We start from the raw sequence: 19,566 nt of genomic DNA on the forward strand, positions 1-19,566 counted from the left end.
GAGCTGACAGAATGTAGGTGATGAGAGTGGAGGGTCATCAATGACAGGACATCAATATTTATATAAACAGTGAGGCTTTCAACACAACAGTGCTATGGCACCACAATCAGAGGCCTATATGGTTACATGTGATTTTCTTAGTGTTAGCAAGCAGACGTGGCTATGTGTACACCTGGATTTTTTTCCCCATTGATTTATAAATATCAATTTTGGGAAAATACAATACTAGTGGTCTGTCAGGATCAGTAACAGAAAAAAACAACACCCAAATTCCAGGTCAGTTGGAATAATCTATTACGGACTCATCAGTTGTATCTTTTGTGACCTAGGCTGTTGTTTCTCTTTTCAATTGTGGGTACTGAAGGGTTTCAGAGGCTCATCTCCACTATGCTTGACTATAGGGTTGGGATGCTGGGCGTTACACACAACCCTACCCCCATTCCTTCCACCTCCTTGGGAAATGTTCTGTACCTTAGCAATGTCTTCCCAATTGTGCCCTTAGTTGAGTTTCTTCTCCACTAGGTGAGAGTCTCTATCCCTGTTACTCTCCTGGGCGCTACCTTTTTATCCTTTGTCATGTTAGCTCTATTTGTTCAGATTTCAGGTTCCCTTCTAAGTAAATAATTCTACACTTAGGTGTACATTTGTTGCAATCATGAAAGGAGGTAGTCACAAATTTTGCCTATTCCACCATCTTTGGTGTCTTTGAAGTTGTTTTCTATATTCTTTGTCTACAACGCAGATCGCCTTCAATTAATTAAGTTCTTTTCAGTAGAAAGATGATTTATTTAGTACTATAGTTAGGCCCATCTGATGCACCCAGGATAGCATGGGAGACAATGGATAAATTCTACCAAAATTATGGCTAATACCCCAGATTAAAAGGAAAATTTTAATCAGCTATAATTTAACTATAATTTCAACAAAATGAACATATTATTTAGTTCATAGTTACTAATAAAAATAAAATTCTTAAATAATTTGAATTGTTTGGAGGAAGCTCTTGCTTAGCAGTGGATGTCTACTGCTATTAAAGATACACCTAAACTTGATATAATATGATCCCCCAAGTCATAAAAAATTAGATATTATTTTGTATTTTATAGGATGATCTTCTATCAAATTTCCTTAATAATCTACCATTGTGTATTTAAACTTAACTCTACTGTCAAAATTTTCTAAATTTTAGTACACTTTTTTTTCACAAAGCAAAGCACACCAGTACTCCATTTTTGGTATCTCTTTAATTAACAGACCTTTTAAAACTTGTTAGTACAATTAACACACATTCTTTCAGTCTCTTTCACTTCAACAATTCTCTGTTTATAATTATGGTGTTATAATCACCTCTATAAACCTGTATCATGCTATGTATCTACTATAATAGGGTTCCAATTAAAACCTACAGGGAAAATTAATTTAGACCCTTGGTTTCTAAAATAAAAAAGCAGAAGGGACGAAGTTTCTATAATGAGAAAAATCTTAATAAAAGAAAACTACAAGAAGAAAAGCACGCCTTTTGAATTCTAAAAGGAGTTCTTTTAAGAGCTGATATCAATATGCATAATATAAGGTTAAAAATCAAGATTAAAGTCATGCTCTAGGCATTTCATTTTCTTGAGTTTGCGGAAAATGAACTTGGTGTAGGTCAGAGATGTTACCATTAATTATTTTGCTATTTTACCGAAGGGTACATGCCTTTGTAGTTAGATTGTAAAACCTGAGGGTTTACTCTCTAATTGTCTTTTAGAAAAATAAACATTAATTTTTGTCTCACGATACAATGTTCTAATTAGTACAGTCATTTAAATTTGCAGGGTTTTCAAAGATCAACCAAAAAAACCTGCTGAATTTTCAACTCTAATCATTGAAGGGTCATGCTCAAGACTTACATCTATTATCTAACAATAAAATAAAAATTAAACCTGCTACCAGAATCCAGACTTTGAACTGGATTAATTTTTATTTTATTATGTGTGTTGTTATAAAGAATGCCAAAGATACTAACAAGTCTGATCTAGCAGAGCAATAAGCTTGGTACTTTTCTAAGACTTACCTTCTTCATAAGACTGGGCTAAAAACAGTACTTAAGTCATGGCATTTTTGTTAGTTAATATGAAGCAACGTGCATAACATGCTAAATTCTGTGCCTACTAGGGAATATATGCTTAGAAAGTATCTTATTGTTCTCTATCTTTCATAGCACTTAACAATTTACATAGTTCATTCAATCATTTATTCTTTTATTCCTCCTTTCATTCAGCAGTACTTGGACACCTAGTTTGGTCAGCCACTGTTAGGACTCTTTAGCTCTTTCAAGGAGCTCACAGTCTCATGGGGGAGACTGATATTAAAATAAATAATCTGTAAATAGCTTCATGATTATAGATGTGATAAGACCTATGAAGAAAAAGTTCAAATAGTTATAAATATTTTTTTTTTGTTAAGATTTATTTATTTATACAAGCACTGGGTACAGTCGGAAGCGAGGAAGGGTGAGAGAATTCACCAGAGTCAGAGCGGGGAGCAGAACAGGCAGCCGGGGGTGGGGGGCACTGCTGGGGGAAGCAGCAGGCTCGCCATGTGGGACCCTCGCTGGTGGCCGGGGATCGAACCAGTGCTGCAGTGGCTGCAGGCAGCTTCGCAGTCCAGTGCTCAACCGCTGTGCCACCGGGGAGGCCCAGTTATAAATATGTTTAACAGGGAATTGGCATCTGGTCTTTGGGGACTCTACTAGTCCCTCTTCCCAAAGGTAATTATTGAATTTCTTGTGTTTCCTTAAATGTGTGTATATGCAGATATCTGTAGGTAAGTGTCTTTTTAATTTACATCAAGGGGATCATGCACAAACAGCCTTATAGGAGTCCATTTTTTAATGTGATGGCTCTTTAGGCCTTTCCAGACCATCACAAATGGTCCTCCACAGAGCCGCATACATAGTACCTTAGTATTGGGTATTTAATCAAATCCCTACTATGAGCAAATTGGTTGCCTCCAGGTTTTTGTTGTTACAAGCAATGTCACAATAGGCATCTAAAGGATATGTAAGGTTGGCATGAGTCAGCCATACAAACACAGCATAATTATCAAACTGATTATGTGTATTCTTCATATTTAATATTATGATTCATATATGTAAATTTTTTCAATATTTGGCAAAAAAAACACACAAAAATTAATGTCATTCAACAAATGGCTTGTGATATCAACATCCATACTGAATTCCTTTCACATTAAAAAAAACTTCAGTGAAGGAAAATGACCAGTAATGCCTCATTTTCATAAAGATGGAGAAAGAGAATATATAATTCAAATATAAGAGGTGGCTGTATTTAATCTTGAATTATCATAAGACACTGGAACGAGAAAGTGTGGTGTCTTTTTAACTGACAATTGGAGACAAGGCTTACCAAAAGTCTAAGTATAAAAAAGAAATAAGGTGTTTTGTTTTTTCTCCTTCAAGTCAGAATTTAACTCCTTTTTCTTTTAGGTTTTACTTAGAGTATATTTTGTTCCTTGATTTGAATCTTGCTTTCATAATGTGGAACCCAAAGAAGAAATTCTAATAAGGATCTGGTCAATGCCAAATATAGTTAGATGATTACTTCATGGTTTATGCTAAGTACATCAATTTACTCAATTTACTTGTTTGCGATTGTGCTAAGGGATAGGGATGTCAGTCTCTTCTTGTTTAAAAAGAAATAAAAATCAAGTAAGACTGCCGCTGTGGGAAGGAGGGCACTCAGTAAAACTGCCTTCTAATTTTTAAGTAAATTACTAGTTTTGATTTGTGCTTAGTGGACCACTGCCTCTTGTCATTAGTAGCTGAATGTTCAACTTCAATAAACAAATCTGATTCTCTGGTTCAATTAAACTAGGTCCCATTAATGAAAATATCATCAGAACCCACAGCCCTTTGCAGACTAACAGTCATTAGCTAATGTGCACTGGGAATTGACAAAGTGAACAGTGTAAATGTGTAGTTACATATCCTTTTTTGAAACGCATTATTTTATTCATTTCATTAAATGTTCTTGATCAAATTATAGGATATTCAACAAAATGCACGCTAAAACAGAAGTTTCAAGATCTCTTTTTTTTGCTTGAAAACTAGAAAGCAACCATAGGAAGTAGCTATTTCCTTTTGCAGCAGCTTTGCTGGGATTTCTCAATATGTGCATTTATAATAAAATATCACAATTTACATGAGCTCTGTACAGTCAATTACAAGAACACACAAAGCATTTTCTCATGCAATTCAAATCTCATCGTGGGGAGCCTGCTTTTTTTCTTTTTAAGACACAAAAACAATAATTCAAATAAAGAAATAACTCATGGCATTTCCATGATTAAAAAGTCTGTCCTTGGGCATTATTCATTAGCTACACCTTTCAAATAAAATGTCCTACACAGAGAACAATAATTATAATATTCATTTATAGTGATTTTTTAAAGCCTACAAATGTCAAAATTAGAAATTGAAAAGTATTTTTAGAAAGAGAGCTACCAAATTCAATGTATGTTGACATAATTTTAGCTGCCATACATCTACAATTCCGATTTACTTGAGAGGAGTAATCATAAACCCTGTGGCTACAAATTAATATAAATATATTTAGGATTCACAGGACAGAAGAAATATGCTATTAGATGGTGATTATTAATTTTCTGTACTTATACCTCAAGTTGACTATTAAATGCATTGAAAGCCCATTTATGTAATTTGCAAAATATACACTAATATCCTATTCTAAAAGTTGGGAGAAATATGAACTGTGACAAAGTTTGTTTAATTATAGTATTGAATTAACGGTGCAATTAATATTCATTCCTTAATCTCAGACATTATAAGTATCCTTGAATTTTAAATTAAATGAAGACTTAAAATATCTGGATATAGACTTAAAAAAGAGCATGTATAATCACAAAGAGTTCTATGACAGACTTTACAGACTAGTCATTTCTTCTGTTACTGCTATCACAGCATATTAGATACAGATATGGTGTTTGGTTATTGAAAAGACTCTTACTCGTTTCATTTTGTGGTAAGAAAAATACCGGATGGTCTCACTCATAGCAGGAATCTAGAAAACTTAAATAAGGGACCAGGAAAAAGAATATAAGAAAGTAAAAATCAAAATCAACAAACAACTATGAACCAGAGACACTCTATGGAGAGTGGGGGGCGGGGAGGGGAGGGATTGGGGTCAAAACAAGGGGGTTGTAATTGTATGGGGAATATAAAAATAAAAAAAAAATTATATACAAAAAATAAACAAAAATGTAAGCTATTAAAAAAAAAAATGAACTGTGACCCGAGGTGTTGATAGTGGTTGTCTGGGTAGTAAGACATATTTTTCATCCTCTTAAATATTTTTTATCTATAGTCTATGTTTCTATACATATTCATTATCTATATCCTTCAAATAAAATATCTCAAACAAAACAATAATTATTATATTAATTGATAGTGAATTTCAAAGTTCAGAAATGTCAAAGTTAGCCATTGAAACATATTTTTATAAAGAGAACTACAAAGTTTAATGTACGTTCATGTAATTTAGCAAACATGGATTGTATATATTCTCTTCTCCCCTGCTTCTCAAAGATATTGCACATAATAAATATACATATTCTCACAACCTGGGCCTTCACTGCTACTATCAAAATATGCTAAGTTAAGTTGGTAATGTGGAAATGATGGGGACATGGGGGTTCCCTATTTTTCTGTAAGTTTGGAAATTTCATCATAGGAGGTTAAAGAAGATACACCAAGAATATTTAGATACACACAGAACAGACAAATGTGGAGGAAAACTGAGTCCACTTTTGAAACTCATTAATTTTATCATGGTTATCTCTTTTCTCCTGTTTCTACTCAGTTGGTATAATGCGGATCATTCTCTCTCCATGCGTTATCTGTGAATCACACTTATTTCCCTGCAGTTTCTCACAGGGTCACTGCCACACTTTTATTCTCTGCAGCTTCACTTAGGGTTACTGCTTTTCACTTTCACAGTCACTTCTCATTTATGCCCAGACTCCTTCAAAGTCATCTTAGTTGTGTCCCTTAATTTCTAGCCAAATGATTTAAAAGTTCATCTTGAATTCTGACGTCAAATTCAAATTTTCTAAAAAAAAAAAAGTCATTGTTCCTCTGCTTTAGGAACATAAGGCACGCTGTCTTGTATTCCTGCAATACAGTCATTGTGCCTACTCCAACCATTCCTCTCAGTAATCCCTCAGTAAACTCTCCATTCATTCTGCTGTCTCTGCTCAGTTTTCTGTACCATCTTACACTTCTATAAATCTTTCACTTATTATAGATACTTATATAAGTATTTATTGAATACTTTCAAGATATACCTCTCCTCCATAAATGCTCTGTTATGACCAGAATTTCACCTTCCTCCGAATTACTTCAGTATTTATGAATGTCACCCGAACCACACGACCTTTGTGGGGATAAGTGATCCAGTGGTTTTCAGCCCTGGCTGCACATTAAAATTACTGGAGGGGTGGGGAGGGATAGAAAACTCTATTCCAGGACAATTAAGTCAGGATCTTTGGGTATAGAACACAGATATTGGGAAAAAATGTACATGTTAAATTTTTAAATGTCTGAGGTAATTCTAACATATAAAGGTTGGAGCACTAGTGAGCTAACTAACCTTAGGTTTCTTGAGTTGTAAGTACTATTAACTCATCTGATCAATAGCTATGGGTGTCTATTAGAAAAACTGGCAGCTCTGGATGTTTTGTTTGGCCTACCGAGTGTTTAAAGAAACTTTAGACTTAAGACAATATTTTTAAATTGGGAGATTTATCATAAAGATTGGGATACTTAGCTATTCTTGAAAAACAAATGAAAGATCTGGTGAGACTGTAATATTTGGTTGAAGCTGCTACCCTTTCAAAACTGAGAATGAATCTCTAATTTATTTTTCACCACTTCCTATAGCACCCTCATAAGTGCTGAATGTAAACTGCCATTTATGATATCATTTGCACAGCTTTTAATAGTAGAGAGAACAATCTCTTTGATGCTTAATACTTTACCACTCTCACCTAGCCACATCCTCCACTCCCAATTAGGCTCACTGTGGAAGCAGAAAATATTTTTCCATGTTAAATATTCAGGCATCCGGTCCACATTATTCTTGTTATCTGACTGGCCTCTGCAGTGATGTGAGTTTGCAGCCTCTGGTCTGGCATATGGCATGAATGGTTTTAGATGCCAGGGACACAGATGAATAAGGTATAGCTCAAGAGAGTGTCATGCTTCATTCAGTAATCTACACTATAAAGTATTGTGAGAAATGGAGGTAAAGAGGCAGGGAGGGAGGAAAGAAAGAATGAAAAAAGGAAGGAAGGAGTAAAGGAAGGAAGTCATGGAAAGAAGAGAATAATGTTTGATGGAATTAGAGAAGGCTGCATAGAAGAAGTAGCATTTGAATTGATCTAGAAGGATGAATTAGGAATTTTTCTAAGCAGAAAAAGCAAGAAAGCAATTTTAAGCAAAGCAAAGCAAAGCAAAGCAAAACAAAACAAAACAAGAACCCAGAAATCCCAAGATAGGAACATGTGAAAACCAATGGCGTGGTCAGAAAAATCACACCCAGGGAATGAGAAGAAAGGTCTGGAGATGGAATGTTGGAGTAGGCTGAGATAGGGGAGGTTGGCTTTGGGTGGTTTCCTAAGGTTCTTTTTGTTTTGTCTTCAGATAATTGCAAAGGCATTAATTAAAGATCATATCTGTATTACAGAAAGATAATATGAATGATGGTGGGGACTCGAATAATGGAAGCAGCAACAAACTATAGGAGACACATCTGAGGGATGCTTGGCAATATAGATGGTAGGATTTAGAGGCATAAAGGAAAAGGAGGGGAATAATCAAGAATCTTTTGGTTTATCATGTAAAAATTTCCAAAAATATTTTAGTCACCAAAGAGAAATTTAAAATAATGAGTCATCACTCACACAAGTCAATGTAAAAGTGACTCAATGTTTAATCTCAAGCTATTAAAGAACACTGCAAAGATGTTTTTTCTACCTATTTGGTCTTACAAACAAATATAACTTAAGAGCCTGAGTGCATACCTGATTCTGCTGAACTGAGAGGATGACCTCCAAATTTTATTTCAGTTTGGCGGAGTTTAGTCATATTTAGCAGCTGTGTGACTTGTGGAACATCTGTCGTTAGTTGGCAGCTTCGTGGAATAATGTCTGTAGGTTCATCTGTTGGAAAGGGAACAGCATATCCAGCTGGAAATATAGACAAATATTCATTCCCAAAATGTAGGCCATTTCTGCCAATGGACACATGTTACAAATGAAACCAATTAAAACATTTTAGAGTACAACTTTGGATGAGTTACTCAATTTTACAGTCTTCGTTTTCTCATCTGTAAAACAAGCATGATAATTTGTTTACTTTCTAGGACTGTAGAAAGGATTAAATGAGTTAAAGTATAGAACATATGGAACAGGTTCAGAAACCTGTGTAAAAAATGAGAGTATTCATTGGAAATATTTTGCTCACAAATGCTAGTTTTTTCAATATTTAACAGAAGAACTAGTTAGGTATGTTCTTAAGTAAGATTTTTGAGAGTATACTGGCTCATACAATCAAATAAGTACCTACAACCATTGTATGAATAAAAATTTTTTAAAACTTTTATTGTGAAATAATTTTACCTTTACCCAGCTTTCTCAAGTGTTAACATCTTAGCTTCAAATACATTCAAAGAAAAAAGTTTTATAATTACAATGGTATTTTATTATTATAATTTGCATTTCTAATGAGATTTTATATCATTCATATATGTTTATATAGGTATTTAAAATTTTATTTTACTAAATTTTCTGTTCATGTTTTTAACTCAATTTACTATGGGAACATTTTTTCTTATTTATTTATATGACCTATTCTGTTTATTTATTATTTTACTGAGGTAACGCTGATTTACAGCACTGTATATATTTTAGTTGTATAGTTTGAAACCTCTACAAATATAAGTTATCACACCATGCCTACCACGACAACACCAGTAATCTTCCACTACAGAGTGCCAGCACCCCCTACCCTCCGACCCTTCCTTTGCTTTTCACACCTCACCCTTCTCTTCTGGAACCTCTCTATATTCAGATTTCTAGGGTTTGTTTTGGTTTGGTTTTATGACCTATTTTACTTTAAGTCTTGTGTATTTTGTAACATACAGGAGTTAAATTGGTATCAGCATTCCAAAAAAAAATCTCACTATATGTATACAAGCCTTAAACGTGCTCACGCCATTTTACTAAGTAGTTTCACTTTATGAATCTATTCTGAAGTTAAAAAAACTCAGAAACTCAGGTGAAGATCTATGTAAATCTTATCATTTCTGAAAAATGAAAACTTGAATTTTCCAGTAGTCATAAGAAATTGTATTTATCAACGTGAGAATGACATGGGAGAGGCTCAAGATATGAAGCTAAACCAAAATAATACCAAAAACTATCAAGTATAGAAAATCAATAAATAAAATATGTGAATGACAGAGAAAGTCAACAAGATGACACAGGTCACTCCTATCATTGCTCCCCCTCACTATGACAATTTAAGAATAAGACACCACTGAAAGAATTCTAGAAGCACCTCAGAGACCAAAACAGATGCATCAGAAGGCTGGATATTAGCTGAGCCTATTGTCATAATCATTTCACAATATATGTTAATCAAACCATTATGCAGTGTATCAAACTTATATGGTGATAGATAACATTTGTTTCTGAATTAAACTGGAGGGGAAAAAAGAGGAAATTAGGACACACATGTAAGACCATGTAAAGACACAGGGATGACATGGCCATATAGAAATCAAGGAGAGAGACTGCAGAAGAAACCGATTCTGCTGATGTCATTGTTTTGAGTTTTCAGCCTCCAGAATTGTGAGAAAATAAATTCCTGTTGGTTAAACACCCACCCCAGGTATGAATAGCAAAAATACTAAAGGGAGGGGCCTCCCTGGTGGCGCAGTAGGTTGAGTGCAGCGCTGTGGAGCTGTCCTCAGCCTCCTCCGCACCTATTTGATTCCTGGCCAGGGAGATTCCCACATTGTGCAGCAGACCTCTCCTGTAGTGCCCGCTGCTCCCCTCAGCAGTGCTTTTGGTCCTCCTGTCTGTTCTGCTCCCTGCTCTGTCTCTGGTGGATTCTCTCACCCTCCCACACCTCTGCCCTGTACCCCAGTGCTTGTATAAATAAATAAATCTTTAAAAAAAAATACTAAAGGGAACTACAATGAAATGTAAAATATCTTTCAGTGGCAAGCATAGTTTTTATTTTCTTCTTTGTAACACTTCCTTTATATTTAATTTTTATAAGTAAAATGTTTCAAGTTTTAGAATGTATATTTTAGAAAAAAAAGTGTGCATATATGAATGTAAGCAGTATGAAGAAAATTCTATAAATCATCCCTCAAAGATCATTATTATATAAGCTTAAACTTTATCCATGTTTATAAAGGCAAATGGTGTTAGGTTTATGTGCACCCAACCCCTGGCAGCTTTCTAATTAAATTCTAATGTTCTAATCTTGAAAACGAAAAGGAATCATTAACTAAAAACTTAAATACTCATCAGCAGCAGTGTAATGGTTATTAAGTGTCCTGATGCTCCAGTCATTAAAATTGCAGTAGGACTTACAAATCTTAGTTTTCAGGTGTTCTCTGTCCATCCATTTCTGATATGTCTTCAACATTTAGAAAATCAATACAAAGTAATTGAGTAAATGAACTCTCAAAATAGAAAACATTTGGGAAAATAAGTAAAATAACTCCAGAGACATATTTAGCATATCATTTCAAACTCCTCTGAGGTAGAAAAAAGCAATTTCCACAACAATATCATATCAATAGGTTAAGACTGTACATAAAAAGAGGAAGAAAATTCTGTATGCCACAAAAAACTGAAAGAAAATGCTGCATTCTCAAATCTACAATCAACATAAGAGAAATTATGGAAATTTTGGCTTGGGTGGATGGTGTAGGGTACAGTGCCATATAAAGATTGAAATGTATTCAAAACAAAGTATGATTTTCCAACTAACAAGGGACAAACAGCAAATCCCTGGCAACCAAAAATTCATAAACTTTTATGCAGAGAACAAGGCAGAGACTATTACAAAATTCCAATCTGACTCTTACAGGAATATAACTGGCCAAACAAATCAGACTTTACCTTAAAAGTCTTAAAAATATTTCCTGTGTCATCTTGCCTATTTATAGATCTACTGTCCCTTTGTTCCCACAGTGCTATTTGTTCACAGAAGGCAGTACTTACTGGACTATTCATTGAGGGAAACTATGGGTAGTATAAACCTTGCAATAAAAGGAAAACTTAGAGAAAAAACTATTGGTTTATTATTTCAAATAAAGAGAAATCACTAGGCCCATTTACCAACTATTAATTCTCAGATTTTCTGGAAGTTTGTACAGAACTGCATGGAAAGGAGCTTTAGTCTCATTTTTGTGAAACCAAACAATGAAGGCTTTTAAGCTGGTAATTGGATTTCTGATAGAACTAATGAAAGCTACATTGTCTCCCCACCACCTTACAGCTAAACACTTCTCTACTTCCTGTCCAATTTCTGGGTTATTTTATTTTTCAGCAATTAACAGCTTAATGTAAAAATAAAGATTAAATTCTGAAAATAGCATTGGTTCTAGCTAAAAATTAAATAGTGCTGAACTGTGAGTATATAGTGGGTATGGTCTGTATTCTAATTCACCTTCTAATTTTATCATTCATCAAATACTTATTGAGGCTCTCTTATGCAATAGGAACTTGTGTAGCAGCTGAGAATCTAGTGGTGAGCCACAGTACTCTGCTCTGGTTTTCTAGAACTTTCTTGAACCGTACACCTAACAGAGACTATAAAACATATTATATCATAAATTATGTATTCAATTATAATTTTGTTAAGTGATCTGAAGGAAAAGCTGAAGGTGTTATGAAAAGGGAATCTGACAGCACAGAGTATCAAGGAAAGTGTCCTCTAATAAAGAAACATTTAGGTTGAGTCATAACAGCTAAACAGAAAGTAGCCTTGTGGAAAGGAGATCATTCAGGTGGAGAGAACAGGGATTTGAAGACTCCCAAGGCGGAAGGACTGCTGCATTCTAGGAACTACAAGAAAGCCCTGCCAAAGGGTTGTTAGCATGGGAGAGAAGGGTGGGAGAATCCCAAAGATTTATTTAGTACAGCATCTGGTTCAAAGGGGATGCTCAATAAAGGGTCATGGACAAAAGCCCTTTAAAAACACTCCACCAAGATTAAATGCAGCTGCCATGTCTTCCATTCTTCTTCTTTGGTTGTTCTTTGTTCAGCTATATCTTGAAAAGTACTCCATGCACATTTTATTTGGATGTCACATCTTTCTCCCCAGAAGGCAAATAACAAATCAAGATGGCAATCGATACTAAGGAACCAGGGCCCTTATGCATTGTTCTTTCAGACAAGTTCTGTCTTCTGGAAGGGACTGTGTGTGGAAACATGCAGACTGCTTGATTCATGTTTGAAAAATGACATAATCGAACTTAAACCGCCTTTGCTAACAATTCTGAAAGAACATAATGTTGGCTAGAATGGTCTGCTTAGAATGGCAAAATGGTACATGAAGGAGAAGGCTATGAAAAGCTGAAACAGATTTGCTCATGTAGCATCCAAACACGACCAGATGGTGGGTTTTTGGTGTTTTTGCTCCCTCTGTGAGTTAGTGTATTATTAAATGTTTGAGTGACTTTGCAACCCTGTTGGCCTTTCTTTGACTACAAACTATCATAAAATGAACCATTATATGTAGGTGTTTAATACTGTTGATGAGGATCTTAACTAGCTTTAAAAATTAAGTCATCAATTTGAATACATATAAAGCACTTTTAGATTAAAAATCCTCAACCCCATTTTATCAGGCGTGAGTATCTTATAGAATAGGAATATTTCCCTTTCAGTTTATGGCTTCTTCTAATTCATATAGTTTAAATAAGGAACGATTTTTTAAAATAGTTCACTGGTCCTAGACCTAACATTATGAATCTTATTTATAAGAATGAGAATAGTTGCAGAGCCAAGTACAGTGCCTTATTCATATGACATCTCACCTATGATCACCGGAGAGAACCATGCAGAAAACACAAAAGTGTCTCTAACTCTAACTTAGTTTGGGTTCTCCAAAGAGAACACCATAGACTAGGTGGCTTATAAACAACAGAAATTTCTTTCTTACATTTCTGGAGACTAAGAATTCCATGATTAAGACACCAGCAGATTTGGTGTATGGAGAAGGCTTGATTCCTGGTTCACACACAGACCTGCTGTTTGTCATAAATTCAAATGGCAGAAGGGGTGAAGGAGCTCTCTAAGGACTCTTAAAAAGGACCCTGATCATATTCTAATCTCATGAGCCACTCACTACTGAAAGGTTCCATATTGGGGTAGTATCATATTGGGGATTAGGTTTCAACATGAATTTTAGAGGACAGAAATAATCTACAACAACGTTACTATAAAGTCTGTTCATTTTTGTTAGTTCATTCATTTGCCATACAAGTATCATATTTTTTTTTATATGACTTAATTTTATTTTTATATTCCCCATACAATTGCAACCCTTCCATTCTGACCCCAATCCCTCCCCTCCCGACCCTCACCCCCCAAAAAGTGTCTCTGGTTCATAGTTTTTTGTTGATTTTGATTTTCACTTTCTTAGTTATTCATTTTCCTGGTCCCTTATTTAAGTTTTCTAGATTCCTGCTATGAGTGAGACCATCCAGTATTTTTCTTTTTCTTTCTGGCTTATTTCGCTGAGCATGATCCCTTCCAGCGCCATCCATGTTGCTGCAAATTGCATGTGTTTATCTTTTTTGAATGCTGAGTAATATTCCATGGTATATATGTACCACATCTTCTTGATCCAGTCATCTATTTTTGGGCATTTGGTATCATATTTTTAAAAATTCTTGTCTTTATGGCGTTTATTATGTAATGCATAAAGATATTAAGAGGCAGTATATTATAGTGGTTAAGAGCAAGGAATCTTCATTACAATGATGATAAAACTACTATATCTTAGCATGTTTTAATAAGACATTTAACATGAATGGATCAAGAAGATGTGGTATATATACCCAATGGAATACTACTCAGTGACAAAATTAACTCATGCCATTTGCAACAACATGAATGGAGCAAGAAGTGATTATGCTAAGGGAAATAAATGAGAAGAAGAAGAAAGACAAATTCCAGATGGTGTCACCTGTATGTGGAATACAGAGCAACCAAAGGGTCAGATAAAGCCAAACTTAAAAACTAACTCTTGAAAGATGACTATAGTACTGAGGCTGCCGGGGTGGGGGTTGGGGGGGTGGTTGGGGAGAGGTGAGAACAAAGTGGGGAGCAAGCACGGGTAGACTATGGTGGTAGACTATGGGTAGTGGGTGTGCTATGAGACTTCATCTAGGGGGGCAGAGGTCCTATACTTTCACAATACTAACAGCTATGTAAATCAATGGTACTTCAATAAAACTAAAAAAATAATAATAAAGGTTTGCTATTTAAAGGGGTAAATAAGCCTGGACTAACACCACAACTCAAATACCTAAGAATGGGATTGCAGGGTCGCATGGTAATTTTATGTTTAACTTTTTTAGGCACTGCCAAAATGTTTTCCATAGTGGATGGACCATTATTGCTTTTCCATCAGCAATGTACAAGGGTTTCTAACTTCTCTCCACCCTCATCAACATTTATTTTTCTTAGTTGGTGTGAAGTGGTATTTCACTGTAGTTTTAATTTGTATTTCCCTAATGATTAAAGGTGAACATCTATATCTTCTTTGGAGAATTACATATTCAAACTCTGACCAATTTTAAATGGGGCTGTTTGTCCTTTTTTTTTTTAAAGATTTATTTTTATTTATTTATACAAGCACTGGGTACAGTCAGAAGCGCGGGAGGGTGAGAGAATTCACCAGAGCCAGAGCGGGGAGCAGAGCAGGCAGAAGGACCGAAGTACACTGCTGAGAGGAGCAGCAGGCGGCAGGAGAGGTCTGCGCTCCATATGGGACCCTCCTCCGGTGGCCACAGGGGAGCAGCCGGGGATTGAACCGGCGCTGCAGAGGTTGTGGGCAGCTTTGCAACCCAGCACTCAACTGCTGCGCCACCAGGGAGGCCCTGTTTGTCCTTTTGCTGTTGAGTTGTAAAGAGTCCTTGATAGATACAGTTTCAGTGAAAATGAGTCAGCTCTAGGGATCTGCTATATAACATTGTATCTATAATCAACAATATTGTATACTTAAAATTTTGTTAAGAGGACAGATCTTGGGTTAAATGTTCTTTTCACAATAAAGCAAAATAAAATTAAAAAAGAATATACTCCCGTGTATTCATATTATCCAAAGGCATGTCTAATTTAAAAAAAAAATGGAGGATTTAAAAATCTTAATAGTAACCTGAACATACCATCTTTATCAGCAGTGTCTTGAGGCTTTGATTTTAAAGTGAAGATTTTCCGTAGCTTACAGTTAGCTGAGACAATAATTCCATCCAATGACTGGAAAACTGCTCCCTTAAATATTTCACTGGTAAATGCCACTAAGTCAATGCACAGATTGCACCACTAAAACAAGAAAAGGAAAGAAGAGTTAACTTACAGTCATATGATAAGCCATATATTCATGGAAAGTCTAAGGAACTAAGGACCTTAGTTGTATCCATCAGTCCAAAACCAATTCTCCCCTTTAGCCAAATCTATGTCTTGGCTTCAGTTTTCTTAAAAAATTCCTCAGTTCTTCCAAAGAAATCATCACAATTTAAACTACACATTGGTCATATGATAATCACTTTCAGAATTCCCATCATAAAACAAGGCTTTGACAACTTTGGGAAATAACTCTAGGTCTGTAGACAGTACGGTAGTAGGAAGTTAATTGCAGGTACATTAGACCACTTAAATCTTGAAAATCAGGACTAAGTAGCCAATTGTTCCTTCAAGGGGACCGACTGGATCACAATTAGCCACTCACTTTTGTTAAGAAAAAGGCATGGATGAAATCAGAAGCGGATTTAAATTGTGGCCAGTACTGTCTACTTATAAGCAATTAACCTATTGTACAGAAACAGATTCTTCTAAAGAATTTGTAAGTATGCCTGGTATTCATCAGTTTTTAAAGTACCCTTAAAGGGACTAATCTGCCCATTAAACAATTAGATCCCTCAATGCATCATGAAATGTATTTTCTAAATGGTCCGACTGAGTTAAAGAAAGGGAAAATAATCATTTAGTAGGAAATCAAGATACTTAAGACTGCAGGAAAAAATTCTGAAAAAAAGAGAAAAGTTGTACTTGATATTGTGTGTCTTGGTAAATAAATATTTTTTCATTATTTGTTTAGAAGCACAGTTTACATATGGTTCATTTTATTAATCTATTGAAATAGAAAGTTATATTAATGATAAAGGAAATAATGTCTTTTTTTTAGGCAAACTTTTCCTATTTACGAATGTTGATTTCAATGGAGGCAAACCTAAGGTGGTTTCCTTTGTAGTAAGGAAAAAGAGACTGCAGTAAATTATTTCTTAAATAAACGAAGAGAGGCACATATGTGATACCTACTATATACAGTTAAGTTAATACAGATGGGGCTCAAGGTGGGAGGGTTGGGAGACTAAGGAAAGACTTCTTTAAAAAATTTTTTTAAATGTTCATCGTGATGTTACATGCAAATCTAAGTCAGACAGATAGGAAATGCAGTCTTGTCACCACACCACTCATCTGAGTCAACTCTTAACTGTTTCTTTTCTCTGTATTTTAATACTTCTAAAGTATTAATAATAATAATACTTAGACATTATTGATTTCTTTTTTTTAAAAAAAGATTTATTTATTTATATAAGAATCGGGGTACAGGTCAGATGTGCGGGAGGGTGAGAGGATTCACCAGAGACAAAGCGGGGAAAAGAACAGGCAGACTGACTGAAATACACTGCTGAGGGGAGCAGCGCGTGAGACAGGAGAGGTCTGCTGCGCCATGTGGGCTGCTCCGTGGCCGGCGGGGATTGAACCGGCACTGCAGAAGCTTTGGACATCTTCATAGCGCTGCACTCAACCACCTGCACCACCACGGAGGCCCCATTATTGATTTCTTATTATGGTAGATAAAACTTTCAGTTCACTTACATATCTTACTTTCCCCAATTCATGCTCCTTAGGAAATTATCGTCCATTCTTTCTGTTTTATTTCCTTAAAAACCATACACTGTGTTTTCCTCATTATAACTATACAAATATCGTGCACAACTGAGCCAAGTGATGATCTAAGATTACCTTTCCTTTTCTTATATAAATTCTTTGTTTCTAGAGCTAAAATTTGTTTTTTAAATTATCTGCTTCATTTTCTTTGAAACCAAATATTGCTACATTCAGTAGAGGCTTGGAGGTGATACTAGGTTTGGTTTTAAACAATGAATAAGAGCTTTCTGGTCCAGAGGCCTACGGACATGTTGGGCATTCCTTCTCAGGACCCTGCAGTTTTATTCCCTGTGTAGTTAAAATTTTGCAGGTGGCTGAACCTGGACATTCTATCAGACCCAGTTGGTCGGCTCTTTTGGGGAACTGGTGTCTACACCTTCTTCAAAAACTGAGTCCTAGGAAACCAGGCCCTGACTCACTACATACTCTGCTTATCCTTTACAGTCAAGCTGCTTTTATTCCCTCTGTCTGGACTCAACAAATAATGGTAGGCTTGTGTGAATATATGAATATATGAAGTCATGCATATACATCCATTCCTACCACCAATACTTTCAATTTTTCATTTTACAAATCATTCAACAAATCCACTGTCTGTGAACTGAAAACATATTTACTTAATCCATCTCTTAGAAGTTCAAATGGCTGTAGTTCCTGAAAAAGATGAGAATAACTTTCACAAATCTCCCTGTCTAAAGGAAATAGTTTTATATGGGGGTTTAGCTGATATTTATAAAGATTCCAATTTTCATAAGCTTCAACAAATAACTCATTATTCAGATAAATATAAATGCTGTGATATAGTTTCTGAAGCTTTGGAAAAGAATATGAAGTTTTTACTAGCAAGAGGTGGATTATCTGAATTACAGTTGATCTTTATGAAATATTATTTTCATTATTCCCTGTGATATCATCAGCTCTTAAAATTCCCTTTTTGACATTTTTCTTGATCATTTTATTTCTGTATGCATCTCTTGTCCAGCAAGGAAGAGTTCTTGACATAAAATATTCATAATTATGGGGTTCTTAAGAAATATAAAATAGAAAGCAAGCAATCTAATAGAGAAGAAAGTTCTGTTCAGTTTGGTGCTTGGATTAATAAGAGTTATCCTGTTTACTTTTAGCATGATATTTTGCATGAAGGAATTGGCAGGCAAGGGTGAAAGAATAATTCAATGACAATTTTTAGTTTTTTACTGACTCATGTCAATATAACATTATAATGGTAACGGCACAGTATATTCTGTGAAAACACACACACAACACAGACACACACACACACATACACTCACACACTCAAATGCATGCAATAACATTTTTTTTGGTTGTCCCAGTCGCAGCACTTTTTTTATGTCCCATGCCCCTACTCTTTGCCATTACTGAGGGAGAGAGCTGAAGATAATTGTATTCATTTTGCCAGTCAAAAAAGAGCCCTAAACACGCAGTGCACAGTTCGAGCCAGCATTGCCTTTATAAAAGGAAATGACAAGAAACCACAATTTCATAACCCAGCAATCCTGAAATACATCTCTTTCCAGAATTTTAGAACTTCATTCTGTTTTTGTGCTCCTAAAATGAAGGTGAAGAAAGGGGTTTTAAGTCATTTATTTTTGTAGCTTTGAAAAACTTTTCAAAGGTTAGTTTTCTCAGTAGAAAATCTGCTCACAATGACCTTATTCATCTCTAATGGCCATCACATTGTTTCATCACATGGTCAGGAGAAGCAATAACTGTTATACTGTATTAAAAAGCAATTTTCCCAGTAAAAGCAAATCATCTTACGTCCTTATAAGGAGAAATGGGAGTTGAGGAGGGGATGCTGGGGCTAAATTATCCTTGACCATTGTGCCCTTTTCCCCTTTGTTTCTACCTCTCCTCCCCCTCCCCCTCTAGTAGTCTCAATTCTGCAGTCATATTTCTAGGGTTTGTTTTCATCTTAGTTTATCTTTGTTATTTTTTTTGTCTCTATATTCCACATGAGTAAAATCATCTAGTATTTGTCTTTCTTCTTGGACTAATTTCACATAGCATAGTTTATATAAATGGCAACAGCTCATCTTTTTTATAGCTGAGTAGTATTCCATCATGTGTGTGTGTTTGTGTGTGTTTATAAAATGTCACATCTTCTTAATCAACTCCTGTTGCTGGGCACTAGGTTGTTTTCATAATTTGGCTATTGTAAATAGTACTTCAGTGAACACAGGCATATGTATATTCCCTTTAGTTAGTGTTTTTTGCATTCTTCAGGTAGACAACCAGGAGTAGGTCATGCAGTAG

General features: G+C 35.2%; 1 protein-coding gene across 9 annotated transcripts in view; it reads right to left on the reverse strand.

Annotated features, from left to right (window-relative positions):
- Nucleotides 1-19,566, reverse strand: part of CFAP20DC (CFAP20 domain containing) — a 190,244-nt gene that overhangs the window by 93,889 nt on the left and 76,789 nt on the right. For 7 of the 9 annotated variants that reach the window (XM_037491908.2, XM_037491915.2, XM_037491944.2 and 4 more), the window contains exons 6-7: nt 15,501-15,657; nt 8,104-8,268 (exon numbers count right to left, since the gene is read on the reverse strand). In XM_037491908.2, coding sequence (XP_037347805.1) covers nt 8,104-8,268; nt 15,501-15,657 — 322 coding nt within the window. The remainder of the gene's footprint in view (nt 1-8,103; nt 8,269-15,500; nt 15,658-19,566) is intronic. The other 2 variants (XM_037491899.2, XM_037491935.2) reach the window with 1 other exon arrangement.

This window comes from Talpa occidentalis, unplaced genomic scaffold (assembly GCF_014898055.3).
Source record: "Talpa occidentalis isolate TD23 unplaced genomic scaffold, MPIMG_talOcc4v2.1 talOcc4.10, whole genome shotgun sequence".
NCBI lineage: Eukaryota > Metazoa > Chordata > Mammalia > Eulipotyphla > Talpidae > Talpa > Talpa occidentalis.